The sequence below is a fragment of the Betta splendens genome, chromosome 8 (assembly GCF_900634795.4).
Source record: "Betta splendens chromosome 8, fBetSpl5.4, whole genome shotgun sequence".
NCBI lineage: Eukaryota > Metazoa > Chordata > Actinopteri > Anabantiformes > Osphronemidae > Betta > Betta splendens.
Genome location: NC_040888.2, coordinates 5,087,632 through 5,103,829, shown reverse-complemented (window position 1 = coordinate 5,103,829; position 16,198 = coordinate 5,087,632). Strand labels below are relative to the sequence as shown.

The 16,198-nt window shown below is 44.4% G+C and overlaps 1 protein-coding gene across 2 annotated transcripts; it reads right to left on the bottom strand.

The window, feature by feature from the left end:
* Window positions 1–7,342: 7,342 nt before the first annotated feature.
* On the bottom strand, window positions 7,343–15,801 carry LOC114860777 (nuclear GTPase SLIP-GC-like). 2 transcript variants are annotated; one of them, XM_029159638.3, is made up of 23 exons: window positions 15,651–15,801; window positions 14,840–14,921; window positions 14,572–14,684; window positions 14,422–14,466; window positions 13,921–13,959; window positions 13,573–13,609; window positions 13,053–13,133; window positions 12,829–12,922; window positions 11,921–12,137; window positions 11,606–11,830; window positions 11,247–11,444; window positions 10,964–11,139; window positions 10,681–10,774; window positions 10,502–10,604; window positions 10,233–10,354; window positions 9,847–10,020; window positions 9,598–9,755; window positions 9,225–9,336; window positions 8,920–9,028; window positions 8,664–8,797; window positions 8,366–8,447; window positions 8,185–8,266; window positions 7,343–8,097 (listed from the first exon to the last, which is right to left on the bottom strand). In XM_029159638.3, the coding sequence occupies exons 2-22, from the start codon at window positions 14,904–14,906 to the stop codon at window positions 8,193–8,195; spliced, it is 2,454 nt and encodes an 817-aa protein (XP_029015471.1). In that variant the 5' UTR covers window positions 14,907–14,921; window positions 15,651–15,801; the 3' UTR covers window positions 7,343–8,097; window positions 8,185–8,192. The 2 variants fall into 2 exon arrangements, with proteins under 2 accessions (XP_029015471.1, XP_029015470.1); XM_029159637.3 differs by having other exon boundaries at window positions 7,343–8,266.
* Between the last annotated feature and the right edge of the window lie 397 nt (window positions 15,802–16,198).

The window sequence follows — 16,198 nt, the reverse complement described above, 5'->3', positions numbered from 1 at the left end:
ACAAACATTACTTGTACAGAATGGTCATTTGCAAAACATAGCAGCATGAAAGAAACCTGCTAAAAGGAACTTCTGTCATGATCCGTGTCTTTGTTTCTAGTTGTTCCCTGTTTTCACGTCATGTCCTGCTTGTCTTATTTTGGTTCCAGTTTCCGTTTCCTGTTTTATTTTGGTAGTCTCCCGGTCTCTGTTTTGTGTTCTAGCTTTACTTCCGGTTTCTTGTCTTGTCACAGCTGTCCCTGCTCATTACCCACACCTGCACTCTGTTAGTCATCAAGTCACTGTGTATTTAACCACCACCTGTGTCCTTAGTTCCCTGCCAGATTGTCGTATTCGAGTTCCCTGAGTGTTCGTGTTTCATGAGTTGAGTTCCCTGAGTGTTCGTGTTTCTCGTGTCGTGTTCCTGTCTGTATCGTGTATCCTGCCCGACCCTGGATTACCTACTTACCGTGAGTTTTTGCCTGTTCCCTGTCTGTACTTTCGCCGAGCCTTTTCGTGTATGACCTGGACCGTCTGACCGTGCCTTTGGATAATAAACCTTTTGTTGATTATACTCTCGCCTCCGTGCTGTGCATGTGGGTTCGCCGTCTGCCTGCTTCGAGTCCCTGACAGAACAATCTGGCCACACTTGGACCCAGCCAGCACTTAGCCTCCGGTCAGGTCAGTGACTGTTTTTCCCTTGTTTTTTTTTACGGCAAATATAACTCTCCTGCGGAAGTATGGAGTTTACCTGCGCCGAGCTACCCAGCGACCTACATAAGTATTTCCAGATCCTTGCGGAGGATTACCGACGGGCTAGTAACTCGGAGGATCAGCGCAGCGCCGTAGAGGTGGCAATAGTGACGCTGGAGGACGATGACACCGCGTTAGATCACCCCAGCGTTCATCGCCTCTACGAGCGACTGTGCGCGAAGTTTGACGAGTTAAGCGACGCGCTCTGTACCACGCCAGCGCCAGTCGCACCGCCGATGGTTTCGGTTTCCTTCTCCCCGCCCCGTCGGATCGTCGTGCCTGCACCAACCTGCCCAGCTCCATGGTTGTTTCCCTGGGAGGATTTCCTGCTCTCACGCGGCCCTCAGTCTCCAGTTCAGCCGCGCGCTGCTCAGTCTCCAAGTCAGCCGCGCGCTGCTCAGTCTCCAAGTCAGCCGCGCGCTGCTCAGTCTCCAAGTCAGCCGCGCGCTGCTCAGTCTCCAGTTCAGCCGCGCGCTGCTCAGCCTCCAGTTCAGCCGCGCGCTGCTCAGCCTCCAAGTCAGCCGCGCGCTGCTCAGCCTCCAAGTCAGCCGCGCGCTGCTCAGCCTCCAAGTCAGCCGCGCGCTGCTCAGCCTCCAAGTCAGCCGCGCGCTGCTCAGTTTCCAGTTCAGCCGCGCGCTGCTCAGTTTCCAGTTCAGCCGCGCGCTGCTCAGTTTCCAGTTCAGCCGCGCGCTGCTCAGTCTCCAGTTCAGCCGCGCGCTGCTCAGTCTCCAGTTCAGCCGCGCGCTGCTCAGTCTCCAGTTCAGCCGCGCGCTGCTCAGTCTCCAGATCAGCCGCGCGCTGCTCAGTCTCCAGATCAGCCGCGCGCTGCTCAGTCTCCAGATCAGCCGCGCGCTGCCCAGACCCCAGTTCAGCCGTGTGTTACTCATGCCCCGGTGCAGCCCTGTCGTCTCCAGGCCCCAGCCCAGTCGAACCTAGTCCAGACCCCAGATCAGCCGTGTGTCGCCCAGACCCCGGATCAGTCGTGTGTTGCCCAGACCCCAGTTCCGTCCTTGTCCCCGTCAGAGGGCACCGCCCGTCTGACGATTGTTAACCCCACCCAATCAGGCCCGTCGTCTTCCCCGTCGAGCTCGGCAGCCGTAAGTTGTCATGCCAGCTCCGGAGTTGACGCCGTTCCAGTCCCTGTCGGCCATGTTGCGGCCATTCCAGTCCCTGTCGGCCATGTTGCGGCCGTTCTAGTTCCTGTCGGCTCCTCAGAGGAGGACGCCGTTCTAGTTCCTGTCGGCTCCTCAGAGGAGGACGCCGTTCCTGTTCCCGTCGGCCATATTGAGGCCGTTCTAGTTCCAGTTCCTGTCGGCTCCTCAGAGGAGGACGCCGTTCTAGTTCCTGTCGGCCAAGCAGAGGCCGTTCCAGTTCCTGTCGGCCATGTTGAGGTCGTTCCAGTTCCTGTCGGCCATGTTGCGGTCGTTCCAGTTCCTGTCGGCCATGTTGAGGTCGTTCCAGTTCCTGTCGGCTCCTCAGAGGAGGACGCCGTTCTAGTTCCTGTCGGCCAAGCAGAGGCCGTTCCAGTTCCTGTCGGCCATGTTGAGGTCGTTCCAGTTCCTGTCGGCCATGTTGAGGTCGTTCCAGTTCCTGTCGGCCATGTTGAGGTCGTTCCAGTTCCTGTCGGCCATGTTGAGGTCGTTCCAGTTCCTGTCGGCCATGTTGAGGTCGTTCCAGTTCCTGTCCCTGTCGACCAAGTTGAGGTCGTTCCAGTTCCTGTCCCTGTCGACCAAGTTGAGGTCGTTCCAGCTCCTGTCCCTGTCGACCAAGTTGAGGGCGTTCCCGTAGGCCAAGTAGAGGGCGTTCCCGTAGGCCAAGTAGAGGGCGTTCCCGTAGGCCAAGTAGAGGGCGTTCCCGTAGGCCAAGTAGAGGGCGTTCCCGTAGGCCAAGTGGAGGTCACCCCTGTCTCTGACCCCGTTCCTGTCGGCCCTGTAGCGGTCGTTCCAGTCCCCGTTCCTGTCGACCCTGTAGCGGTCGTTCCAGTCCCCGTTCCTGTCGGCCCTGTAGCGGTCGTTCCAGTCCCCGTTCCTGTCGGCCCTGTAGCGGTCGTTCCAGTCCCCGTTCCTGTCGGCCCTGTAGCGGTCGTTCCAGTCCCCGTCACCCGTGGAGCCGTAGCGCCCGCCGGCCCCCAGGAGGAGGTCGCGCCAGTCGCAGTTCCTGCGCACCTCCAGGAGGAGGTCGCGCCAGCCGCAGTTCCTGCGCACCTCCAGGAGGAGGTCGCGCTAGTCGCAGTTCCTGCGCACCTCCAGGAGGAGGTCGCGCCAGTCGCAGTTCCTGCGCACCTCCAGGAGGAGGTCGCGCCAGTCGCAGTTCCTGCGCACCTCCAGGAGGAGGTCGCGCCAGTCGCAGTTCCTGCGCACCTCCAGGAGGAGGTCGCGCCAGTCGCAGTTCCTGCGCACCTCCAGGAGGAGGTCGCGCCAGTCGCAGTTCCTGCGCACCTCCAGGAGGAGGTCGCGCCAGTCGCAGTTCCTGCGCATCTCCAGGAGGAGGTTGCGCCAGCCGCAGTTCCTGCGCACCTCCAGGAGGAGGTCGCGCCAGCCGCAGTTCCTGCGCACCTCCAGGAGGAGGTCGCGCCAGCCGCAGTTCCTGCGCACCTCCAGGAGGAGGTCGCGCCAGCCGCAGTTCCTGCGCACCTCCAGGAGGAGGTCGCGCCAGCCGCAGTTCCTGCGCACCTCCAGGAGGAGGTTGCGCCAGCCGCAGTTCCTGCGCACCTCCAGGAGGAGGTTGCGCCAGCCGCAGTTCCTGCGCACCTCCAGGAGGAGGTTGCGCCAGCCGCAGTTCCTGCGCACCTCCAGGAGGAGGTTGCGCCAGCCGCAGTTCCTGCGCACCTCCAGGAGGAGGTTGCGCCAGCCGCAGTTCCTGCGCACCTCCAGGAGGAGGTTGCGCCAGCCGCAGTTCCTGCGCACCTCCAGGAGGAGGTTGCGCCAGCCGCAGTTCCTGCGCACCTCCAGGAGGAGGTTGCGCCAGCCGCAGTTCCTGCGCACCTCCAGGAGGAGGTTGCGCCAGCCGCAGTTCCTGCGCACCTCCAGGAGGAGGTTGCGCCAGCCGCAGTTCCTGCGCACCTCCAGGAGGAGGTTGCGCCAGCCGCAGTTCCGGCGCACCTCCAGGAGGGGGTCGCGCCAGCCGCAGTCCCGGCGCACCTCCAGGAGGGGGTCGCGCCAGCCGCAGTCCCGGCGGACCCCCAGGAGGGGGTCGCGCCAGCCGCAGTCCCGGCGGACCCCCAGGAGGGGGTCGCGCCCGCCGCAGTCCCGGCGGACCCCCAGGAGGGGGGTCGCGCCCGCCGCAGTCCCGGCGGACCCCCAGGAGGGGGTCGCGCCCGCCGCAGTCCCGGCAGACCCCCAGGAGGGGGTCGCTCCCGTCGTAGTTCCTGCCGACCTCCAGGAGGGGGTCGCTCCCGCCGTAGCTCCTGCCGACCTCCAGGAGGGGGTCGCTCCCGTCCCGGCTCCGGCCGCATCTGCATCGGTTCCTGGCGGTCCGGCTCCGGTCGCATCTGCATCGGTCCCTGGCGGTCCGGCTCCGGCCGCATCTGCTTCGGTTCCTGCCTCTCGTCGCGGTGGTCCAAGGAGGACGCCGCTGGTTCCTGCCTCGTCTCTGCCTTTGCTGCCGGACTGGTGGCCTCGCCCTCGGCGCATCCTGCTGCTGGGATGGCGCTGCCTCCTGCGGCGCCGTCCGCCTCGACTCCTCAACCGCCTGGATCAGCGTTCGCCTGGTGGACGCTGCCATGCGGGGTGGTCCCCGGGGACATCGTCCCAGCTCAAGGACACTAAGAGTGCCATCCTGGCTCAGCGGCTGCTGAGCAGGATCTCGCCACGCCGTCACCCTCCGTGACGGAATCCCTGGACTTTTTTTTTATTTTCCTGTTTATGGACTTTGAGGTTTTCGTGTGGACTCTTGTTTTGGCCCTCCTCCGGTCCTCCCTCCACCCACCCTGCTCATGTACCTTGAGGGGTAGGGATTCGGTCCCTCCGCCTGGGACCACCCTCCGCCCGCCCTGGTTTGGGGGGGGAGGCTTCCGTAGGCGCCGTGGAAGGCGCCATAGGGGGGGGGGTACTGTCATGATCCGTGTCTTTGTTTCTAGTTGTTCCCTGTTTTCACGTCATGTCCTGCTTGTCTTATTTTGGTTCCAGTTTCCGTTTCCTGTTTTATTTTGGTAGTCTCCCGGTCTCTGTTTTGTGTTCTAGCTTTACTTCCGGTTTCTTGTCTTGTCACAGCTGTCCCTGCTCATTACCCACACCTGCACTCTGTTAGTCATCAAGTCACTGTGTATTTAACCACCACCTGTGTCCTTAGTTCCCTGCCAGATTGTCGTATTCGAGTTCCCTGAGTGTTCGTGTTTCATGAGTTGAGTTCCCTGAGTGTTCGTGTTTCTCGTGTCGTGTTCCTGTCTGTATCGTGTATCCTGCCCGACCCTGGATTACCTACTTACCGTGAGTTTTTGCCTGTTCCCTGTCTGTACTTTCGCCGAGCCTTTTCGTGTATGACCTGGACCGTCTGACCGTGCCTTTGGATAATAAACCTTTTGTTGATTATACTCTCGCCTCCGTGCTGTGCATGTGGGTTCGCCGTCTGCCTGCTTCGAGTCCCTGACAACTTCATGTCATGTAGAAGCGCCAAATTAAAGTATATCTGTACTTCTTTGTCGTTTCAATTATTACAGATTTTAGGTGTTGGGTATAGTCTATTGAAATATTAATAATTTACACCTCATATTACAATATACAGTAAAAAGCAGTAGAATGTGACTGAAATTCCACAAATTTCACAGCCGCCTCTTGTTATCGTGTACTTCAAAGCTGACTATTGTATTTTTATTGGCTCACATTGGTAAAAATGTTCTTGGCCTATTACCTCTCATAAAGTCAAATATTAGGCAGTACAGTATGTAGGGTGTGGAAAGCATTATTCTGTTATTGTTATTATTATTGTTATTGTTTTATTTCTATGATGTCAATTTACTTTTATTTTTTTTAAACAAACTGAATTAACCTCTGTTTTTACCCTCTGTGACAGTAGCAGAAGGTTCATCTCTAATGACTGATGAATATATAATAATATATATACAGTAATATATAAAATGAAAATAAGTTGTGGGATTAAACTCAGGACTTCTCAGTCCCACTTTAAGTGTTAAATCCAACTGAGTTTATGTTGGAATTGTATTCAGCAAAGCAACTGAGTAAGCGGTTGTGTTGATATCTACTATGTGGTGCATGTGCACTACTGCACTTGTTTAAAGCAGTTGAGAGAGAATTCGCTGCAGAGATGTACCAAAATAAATAGAAACTACACTCAAAAATTTATTTTCAGTCCAACAACGAGGAGGTTCAGCAAAATAAATGCAAAACAGGTCTGAAAACTAAATTTGAACGTTTACAGTAGATAAATGAACTGGGACATGCACTATACTGTATACTGTATTAATTTGACACAATAACAAGTAAGAACAATAGGGTACATACTGTAAGTACAGTGTGATATCTTCAAAAAGACTTCAGACAAAGAGTAGATGTTCATTAAGTAGGAAAAGCGAAGTAATGAGCAGCGTGATACAAGCGTGTGAAAGTTACAGTCATCACTCAAAAAACGAAAGTAAAGATGAATGCCACACCCACAAGCCTAAACACTATAGATACTACAGGATATGGTCAGGAAGTGTCAGTTTTCACGTCATTGTCACAAAGGGGAGTTTAAATAAGGCCTTTAGCCCATCCTCCAACTGTTCCTGAGCAGCCAAGGTTGCGAAACAATCTACATAACTCTAAACAGATGCCCAACAGTGACCACAGTGAGATTCGCGGCTGTTGAGGCACAGCCTCTTCTGGAGTCAAAGTTTACAATTGTAAGACGACAAAATAGCATCTTTTTTACTATTTAATTGACAGAATGTACATGTATATTGACTGGCCATGTTTCATATTGTATGCTGGGGATGTTGCAGGCGCGGAGCTAATCTGTCTATACAAGTGCAGCTAAAACTAGAGCTACCGCACAGGAAAGGAAATTCCCTTATTAGTCCCACAGTGGGGAAATGTGTTCTCTGATATTCGACCCACCCCTTTGGGGAAGCAGTGAGCTGCCACATGACTCAGGGAGGTAGTGCAGATTGTCTTACTGAAGAACACACGGTGGTAGAAGGATGGCTTGAAACCCTGCATCTGTATCACAACTTTGTGTCTTTGTGTCTCTTTCTTTTAATTGGTCCACATTCCAGGTTTACGACCATTATCTCCCTGTGCTGGTAGAGAGCCTGAGAAAAGTGCCTTAGTAAGAGTTATTGAGACAGTCCTTGAGTTTGGTTACTGATAACGAAGAGGAGGATTCTGGTAAAATTTAGGTTGTGAGAGTCTAAGAGCATATCCCTGGTCGTTGATGTTGTTTTAAGCAGCAGTTCCTCCTTGTAGGAGGAAGGGCCTTAGTGCTCCTTGTCCTGGGGGATGGTTAAAGCAGAGTGTCTCACAAGAACGCAATGCTTTGATAAAAGAGTTAACAAAACCTTTGTCCAAATGTAGAATGTGGAATTGTGGCTGCTACAAGAGCTGAGTGCCATCAATCTACACAGACAGTCGATAACAGTACTCGGACCAACCTGAACTAAAACACAAGACACTGGTAGCATACACACCAAATCCATGTATTCATACACACACAACATAGTACAACATTTTTTATAGTAATAAAACAATACTCACTAAAAGAAGATAAACAGTTGAATCACAAAAAACAAGATAACAAGATCAAATGCAATGTTGGGTTCTGAATAATTGTTTCACAAAACAATAAGGCTTAACTAGAGGCTCCATACAATAGATTTACTATTGTTAAATGTACTATTAGAAGTTTATAGTAGGTAATTAAATCATGGCTTTACATTAGTTTACCAGTCAGATTATTAGATAATGCTTTTGAATCAACCAAGACCAAAAACTTGCAAAAGTAGTAAAAGTAAAAGATATCAGTAATTAAGATGAAAAACAAATATGCTAGTTATAAAAATGTCATAATGATTTAAAAGCAAAACAATAAATTCCCTTATACCAAAACCATACTACAGTATATAAAAAAACCATCCATATGAAACTATCAGACACATACAAAAGTAGCTGAGAGGAAAAATTCATAGGTTTTATGTACTATAACAAATGCCTGGTTAGAATTTATATGGGTACCAGGATAATGAATGACTGAAAAGAAGTCAACATCATTTTGAAGAATTATAATATTTTGAAGGCATTATAATAAGAATTTAACTTATAATTAATACATGTACAGTATGAAAACAGAGATAATTATCTTTGTTAAAGTGTAAGAGACAGAATCCAGAGAAGTGGCTGCAGAGACATGGAGTATATGATGTTCATTCTTCAGCTGTTGACCAGAGAGGGAATGGTCACTATGTGAAGTGTCTTTGAAGTTTAAAGAACATATTAAAGTTTATGTTTTAGCCTGTTTTACCCAGTTAGTTACATTTCTTCATTTTGGCTGCTTGTCAGTTCTCTGTAGAATTGCTTCACCCGGTCAAATTCTGTTGAGAAATCTAAAACAAACAAAAAAAGTCTAAATTTTTCAAATACCTGCCTGAATAACTTTTAAAACTTTCTCATTTCAATTATGCTAATAAAAATTGACCTTTTACCTGGGATAAAGTGATCACTTGTCTTGAGTGACAGCTCAATTGATTCATTCAGGGTTTGCTCCAGTGTCTCTAAGATTTCCTCCTAATTTATAATCATCAATATGTTACAAAAAATGCATATAGCTTCATCAGCAAAGGTTTGTGTGTGTGTGTGTGTGTGTGTGTGTGTGTGTGTGTGTGTGTGTGTGTGTGTGTGTGTGTGTGTGTGTGTGCGTGTGCGTGTGTGTGCGCGTGTGTGTGCGCGTGTGTGTGTGTGTGTGTGTCTGTGTGTGTGTCAGTGTGTGTGTGTGAGACCAACCTCTAACTTCTGCAGGTTCTGTAACATAACACTTTTAGCCAGTTCAAATATGATGGTCTTTGAATCCTGTACATGCTTCTCCAGTGTTTCCTTCATGTTCTTTAGTGCGTCCTGTCCGCTGACTTCTGCTGCTTCTACAGTAGAGCAAATGGTTTAAATGGTTACATTTTTATTTACTAAATATTTATGACAAATGTACTGTAATAGCTTTTACACTGATAGGTTACATATGTCAGGTTATTGTATAGTACTGTACTTTTGTATCCATAGTCCATAGTGTCTTTGATCATCTCGGTCAGGCTGCTGTAAATTGTTTTCTTCCGATCACGGATGATTTTGATCAGTCTTGTCTTAATTTTTTCTTCCTTCAAGAGAGATAAACTTACTACTGTATGTAATTATATATTTATACTAAAATAAAAAGCATCACATACTGTAAACAGGTAATAATTTTCCTCTGGCAGTTTCTGAACTGGTATACACACACACACACACACACACACACTGGAACTACTACTATAGATATTATTTTCTATAGATTTTTATACAGTAGCACTTTACCTCGAAACCTAGAAATACCAGTTGCAGTTCAACAGCTTTGTACTTTTCAATCAGCTTCTCTGTGTCCAGGGAAAACGCACTGATGACTCCATTGAAGGGTTTTCCTTCATTTCTGAAAGATTATGATGCAATACTTTGAAAATGACTTTGGTGTAATACTGCATTTGTTGCATTATGTTAGTTATTAACTAACTCATTCATGAATCTATTCCATGGGATAGTTGTTCTGCTACAAAAAAGGTACCCCTCTAAGCTGCTGACAATAGAAATGCAAAAATAATTACAATAAAGAGTCATGGTAGCAATAGTGGGATAAATAATAGTTATGAAGGTTGTAAGTTAATTAAGTTATTAGGTAATGTTGTAAACTTACGGGAAGGTGTTCCTGAACATCTCATCAATGCTGCCAGTCAGCTTTGAGCTTAAATCTGCATTGAGGTTTATGAGTTTTCCTTTTGTCGTTTTGTGAACTCCACTGTTTTCCACTACACACTTTAATGTTCTGTAATGGAAACCACTGTCTTTTTGTCTCTTTAGAAGAAAATAAGAAAACAGGAAACTGTGAGACATTCATTAAAATAATAATCACTTGTGTAAATGTAACTATTGTTTAAATGCATACTGGATATAAGATCTTGCGCAAGGTTTCTTCACATGAACTTTCTGAATTTTTAACTCCATCAGTCAAACGGTCCTTAAAAGCCTCATAAGTGTCTCCCATGGTTTTTCTGATTTTATGAAGTTCATTCTGTAACGTTTCTTCAAGTTGTGGGCACACCTCTGTTTTGCCGTCAGCCTGAAAAACAGTGAAGCTTTACTCTCAAGCAGTTGTGCTGTCATCCCAAAGCAACAAAAATTGTGTAAAAAAAAGTCAATTTGACTTTTGAATGATTTCAGCCCATATCAGTTCTAGCATTTCTATTATCTATGTGTGGAAGTTTCTATAATACCAATATATAATTGTAACACTTAAGTTACAGCTTATAGTAAGTCAGTGCTTGAACCTACAGTGTCTCTGCTGCGGGCTCCTTGCATCAACGACAGAATCCCATAAGCTCCAGAAACATAGTTTAATGTTTCTGAGTGACAGTCGTTGAGGTTTTGCAGAAATTCGTGAAGTTTGGGTATTTCTGTAAAAAAGGCAGTGTGTAATATATTTGTAACTACAGTACATGACATTCAAAGATGTTTGTTTAAATGTTACAGGTTGGATACCAACACAAACTACAAATTATAGACTACTTCAGCTAAACCTTTCCTTTCTATCTGTTACTGACCAGTTTCATCAGGCTGTAGAACAGTAGCTTGACCACGTTTTCCTTTCAGGAATAGTTTGGCGCTCACTGTGAACACTTTGAAACAGCCATCACTGAAATGTTTCTGCAACAAAAGGGACAGGTTTTCAAGTAAACATGTTTCCCGAATGTTGTAGCTGCTTTAAATCTAGATAAACTACCTTAACATTGTTTAGTGTGTTGAATTTTTTCTGTACTTCATCCTTGGTTTTCATGTTTCTTTTAAATATGTCACCACGGACTGCATCTCTCAAACTGTAAAAGAACATTTGTTTTATTATTATAATTATTATAATACAAATAGTGAAAAGAAATACTACGTCCACCAGCTGTTATGTTAAACATGTAAAAATGTGTTTTGCATTTTTAGGCACATTTCATTACAGTACTTTGTTACAGGCATTCATTTAGAGCTTGCATTTTTTGAAATCTCAAACCACTTACAGCTGATTCCAGTTATCACAATGATCAGTCTTGGTGCAGATGAAGTGAATCTGCTGACACTGGCCTCCGTTTCCTATGAGGCTACAGGCACTTTTCAGGATCTCCCAGGCTTCTGATTCTGATGCTGCTCGATTAATTTCAGTCACAATCCACACAGTGGAGCAACTTCCAACAAGCTGAATGGGCATAACAGCAAATTAATTATGAGTACGACTAAACTGAAAACCATATGTAGATAAATTATAGTATAATAAACATAAAGCAGCAAAAATAAATGAATTGCCTCTTTCCACATCTTGTCTCTGCTCTTGTTATCGTCCCCATTTCCAGGAAGGTCCACAAGTGTGACGTGCTGGAGCAGAGGATTATTAGGCACCCTGACAGTCACACACTTCACCAGGGGCCAGTACCACCTCTTTACTGCTCCCTCACTGGACTCACTTATCGTGTATTTACTCAATTTTGTAGACAGCTCTTCTGCCTGCATGAATTAATTCAATTAAAACATTTTAATTTTACATTTAGAATACAATATTGCAACAAACAGGAAAGCTTTTAATATAACTAAGCTGTACAGTATTTAGGTTGTCTCAATCATATTCATTTCCAGTACATAATACATTTATGAATGATTTTACTTACAGATTCACATGCCAACCTTTTTTTTGCGTTACGGAGAAATTCTGGGGTTTCCTTGAAATATTTGGCTTCCATGAGGTTTTCAGGAGATATGGTGCTCCATTCCTCACCATACACAGCTGACAGCTTTTGAACAATGTTACGATAATCTTCATTTTTTTCATTTTCTTCTTTGTCCTCGTTATTCTCAAGAATATTGTTTAAGGACCATATCTCATCTTTCCAATCCTAAAATCAAACACAAAGTAAATTGTCCTCAAATTTAATGTACTGTAAAATAGCTTGCTATTAAAGATAATTATTTTCATGTCGATTTACCTCTTTTGGAATGAATTCTATCTCTGCCTCATACTTGAGTTTGTCCATGTTGGTCTCCACTTTAATCATGACGGAGGTACATGCTTTGATACCTCCAGAGGGCAGAAGGTTATACTCTCCAATGATGGTGTTTATCAGAGAGCTCTTTCCAGCGCCAGTTTTACCAAAGACACCAACTAACTCTCTTTTGTTGTTCTCCAAATCACAGATTTTATTCCTGGAAATATAAATTACAAAATTTTTGTGAGGTTGAAGGCAAATTATGTTTTTATTTTCAAGCAAAAGTATCTTGATAGCGCGTGAAAGCTTTACGTGCGTATGTTCTTATACAACGCTGCTTTCCGTAAGCGTGTACATCAGAGTATTGGATCAATGTTGCTTCTTCCTATGTGAAAATGCATGAACTGGTTGAGTTTTATTTGACTCTAGGATTGAATATACAGTAAGGGCTTCACAGCTTTGCTTGTCTACTTGTCACCTATGTATGACTTTGGTCAGTTTGGTCTGTTCATCTGACACGCTCATTCACACACAGGTGACAACAGTATTAAAGCTAATCTCAAACGGGAACATTTTGCAAATGCATGACAAATACATGAAATAGACTTGTGAGGCAGTGTAAGACAGTGATTTACAGCGCTGCTTCCGGTTATTTTTCCTAGCACATAAGCTAAGCTAATTTTCTTGCATGCGAAGAATAAATGTCAAATGCCAATTGGATTGACATGAATAGTAACTGCAGTCAAATGCAGCTGTTTCACTTGCTGAAATGATAAAAACCTAAGCAATACATGATGGTTGTATGATGAGCTGTGGATGTGCTTTGGTGACATTTTATTTCCAAGCTTGTCTAAAGTCTGGCAGTACCGATACCAAACAACAAGGAACCTGAAAATTGTAACACTTACTTTACGAAAGCATTGAGTTTTGTGTTTTCATCCAAATGTAGCTTCTCATAGATATGTCTCATGGTGGTTTTCACTTTAGACAGTATGATTTCCTCTGTCAGAGTAAAGTTAAAGAAATAGTTGGAAGCACAAACCTACAGTAGCCAATTGATCTTTGTTAAATAATGAGGTGCCTACTGTATATGAGAAAAAAATTCTTAAATGCTGAAAGACCACATACATACCTGAGTACGATCCTGCAAATGCAGGTTTTCGCCTCTTAGGGGGTGACGGCAATTCACCATGAAAATCCAAGAGTCTGCTCTCTTTTATGAAAAAGCAGAAAGACGGAATTTTGTATTACTTTAAATAAATACACTACAATGCCAAAATTACAAATTACAAATTTATAAAATACAAATTACAATGCTGTGAAATTTGGGAATCTGGCTTTAAAGTTTGTATTAAGTTACTGGACAACATTTTAGTTATTATGAGGCACACTTGTGTGTAATCATGAAAACATAAAGATTCAAGCTATCAGGACTGTGGACCTCCACAATTCCTGTTCCTTCTTAGGTGCAGTTTAAAGCTGGCTCAAGGTTCTTTATATGCAAGTGCTGTTTGAACACTTTGGAACAAAAATAAGTTAATAAAAAGAGTAATGTATGTAAACATCTGGCTCGAAGAAGTCCGATTTTACATCTGAATAAAGTAATTTGGCTCTTATAAGTTTAGACAATAAACATATAAATGCTAACTCACCTGAATTTTCTCTCAAGGCTCGGGTGGATGGTCCAGCCTGATCATAAAACCACCAAAAGCATTTGGTCACATCAAACATCAATAAGACCCATGCCCACTCTGCACATCGTTAGCTGAACTGGTTTTCAATACTTTTTTATTGAGATCTACACACTCATATTCATTAAGAAGTCAACATTACACCATCCATTAAAACTTGAAAAGTAGAAAACAGGTAATGATAAGAAAACCCACTTCTAACAATCTAGCTTAAATGTAATGTTGTCAAAAGAGACTTGACTCAATTATACTGTAAGAACATGGATGCTCACTCACACATACTACTTATAGATTCAACATCACCCGTACCTGAGCAGAATCTGCTGCTTCCTGATGCTCCTGTTGACACTACAGAATAATGTAATAAATGAGTACAGAATCAAATAATAAATGAATACAGAATAAAAACATACATTCCCATCTGAGGTTGCTCAAAGATGGCATGACATTCTCCTTGAATGTGCTGAATAAGTCTTCCAGCCTTTTACAGAAAATGCAGGTTTATAGTAACAACACGAAGTGAAGCTTTACCAGAAAAAAACAAACTGCAAATACACACATGAAAAAATGTCACTTTTGTTAATGAAGAAAAAGCACATAATGGTAATTTAAATAACTTAAAACCAAAAAAAGAAATAAATGAAAATCCAACATTGCTTTCGAATGGTGCCTCTACAAAATTATAAAAAAATAAAAAATAACCCAGGCCTGGGCAGTGCGTTGGTTGAACTGAGTTTAGCAAAGGCACCTTATTTACAATGCAGATCCTTTAATTAAATTATACAGTTTTGCATTATACATTTAACTTACATCAGAAACATCCTCTGCTTCCAGATTAGTTGTTTTTAGTTCCTCCTAGAAATAAAATAAGTTGTTTTTTCTGTTATTCTTAACAGAAGAAACAGTTAAAATACATTCAACATGTATTGAATGTAATCAAACTATTCACAGTAACTTTACCTTTAACAACTTAAGACTCCTCCTGAATTTTGCCTTTCGTCCTACTTTTGAAATCAAGTTATCAATATCTTGATCTTCAAGAAACAAAAGAGTTTCCTTGTCGATGAGTTCATCTGCAATTAGAACATACTGCACGTGTTTACGTGTTTACACCGTTTAGAATTCCAAAATCTTGTCTTTACTGCTATTTGTGTTGAAAGTCTTAATTTAAACAGCATAACTGGTTTAATATTTAACATTGTTCATCTTTACCCAAAAAATACTTTACCTTTAAATCTTTCTATCAAGTCGCTGAAGCCCCATTGGGTTAATTTGTTACAAACAAAGTCATCCATGTCCAAAAGCAGCAGCTAAAGGGTGAACAAATACTTTAATAGGCTTTTACAGTATAATCATTACAGCAGATAGTTTGTGGATAACAACTGTAGTAAGTTATAAGCCATTTAGCCTAATATAAATATAAAATGCCAAATCCGGGTATTTTCTGTAAAGGTGAACTTTAACAAATTAAAAAAGCCACATATTGAATTGAACTATCTTTCATTTTAACTCTTTAAACCTTTAATTTAACAGTTTAACAGCGTTTAGCCAGGATTTGAAAAAAAGCAAGCCGGGAGTTGTGTTGAATTGTGGACATCAGGTTCCAGTCATCCTAATGTAGCTGATGTCACTCGGGGTTGCGTGGGAGCTGCATGTGGCATATTTATGGTTTGGGGTGATAGCAGTGGTATGTTTGTGTCGCAGTGATTGCCGGAGCGGTACTGTATATCGCTGCTTCCTGCCTTTCGCCTCTTTACTACAGTGTTACTATTAAGTGTGCAGTGTATCGCTTAAGGTTTTTATAGCGTTTTAGTGCACGTATAAAAACAGCTGTGGAATGTGTGATGTCCTGAGGGATTGTGATGAGGTCTAGTCGTCTTTGTTGTTTAGAATAAAATGCTCTCATGGAGAATTGAGACGCAAACGTTCTGCTACAGGAAACCCCAGGTTTCTCCTAGCCCTGTAGTCTACATAATGTATGTTTAATGTGGAAGTATGTTTATGATTATATTGTATTAGAGTAGCGTTGATGTACTTACACTTATGTTACCTCTTCAGTGCACAAACGCTGAATCCTCTGGTCCTGAATCCTAAAGACGAATGCCACACCCAGAAGTATAAGGAAGTATCAGTGTCACAAAAAAAATTTATTATGCAGAACGAAAGGCAGGAGGAGTTTAATAGATCCTTTAGCTCCTCCTCCAACCGTTTTTGAGCAGCAAAGAGGTCGTGGCAACAAACATACTGTAACAACCATAACTCAAGACAGACACCCAACGTTGACTGTGACTATGTCGTACATAGTTTCTGCGCTTAACAACACACCACTTCAAAAACCACGTGTGTTTATTGGCATCTTTTTACATAGAAATGTGATGTTAGACATTCCAGCATCCTGAGTCATACTGGCTCACAAACAAAAATCATGCCACACCCTTCCTGTTTGGTAGGAAATGGTGAAACACCTCTAAACAGATGGTTTTCTCAAATTAACTGAAATTAATCAAGTTCACATCTCTTTTATACTTTGCCAATCTAGCATTACACCCCCAGAAATCACTTGAAAATCCAGCACCACATGGTGGTG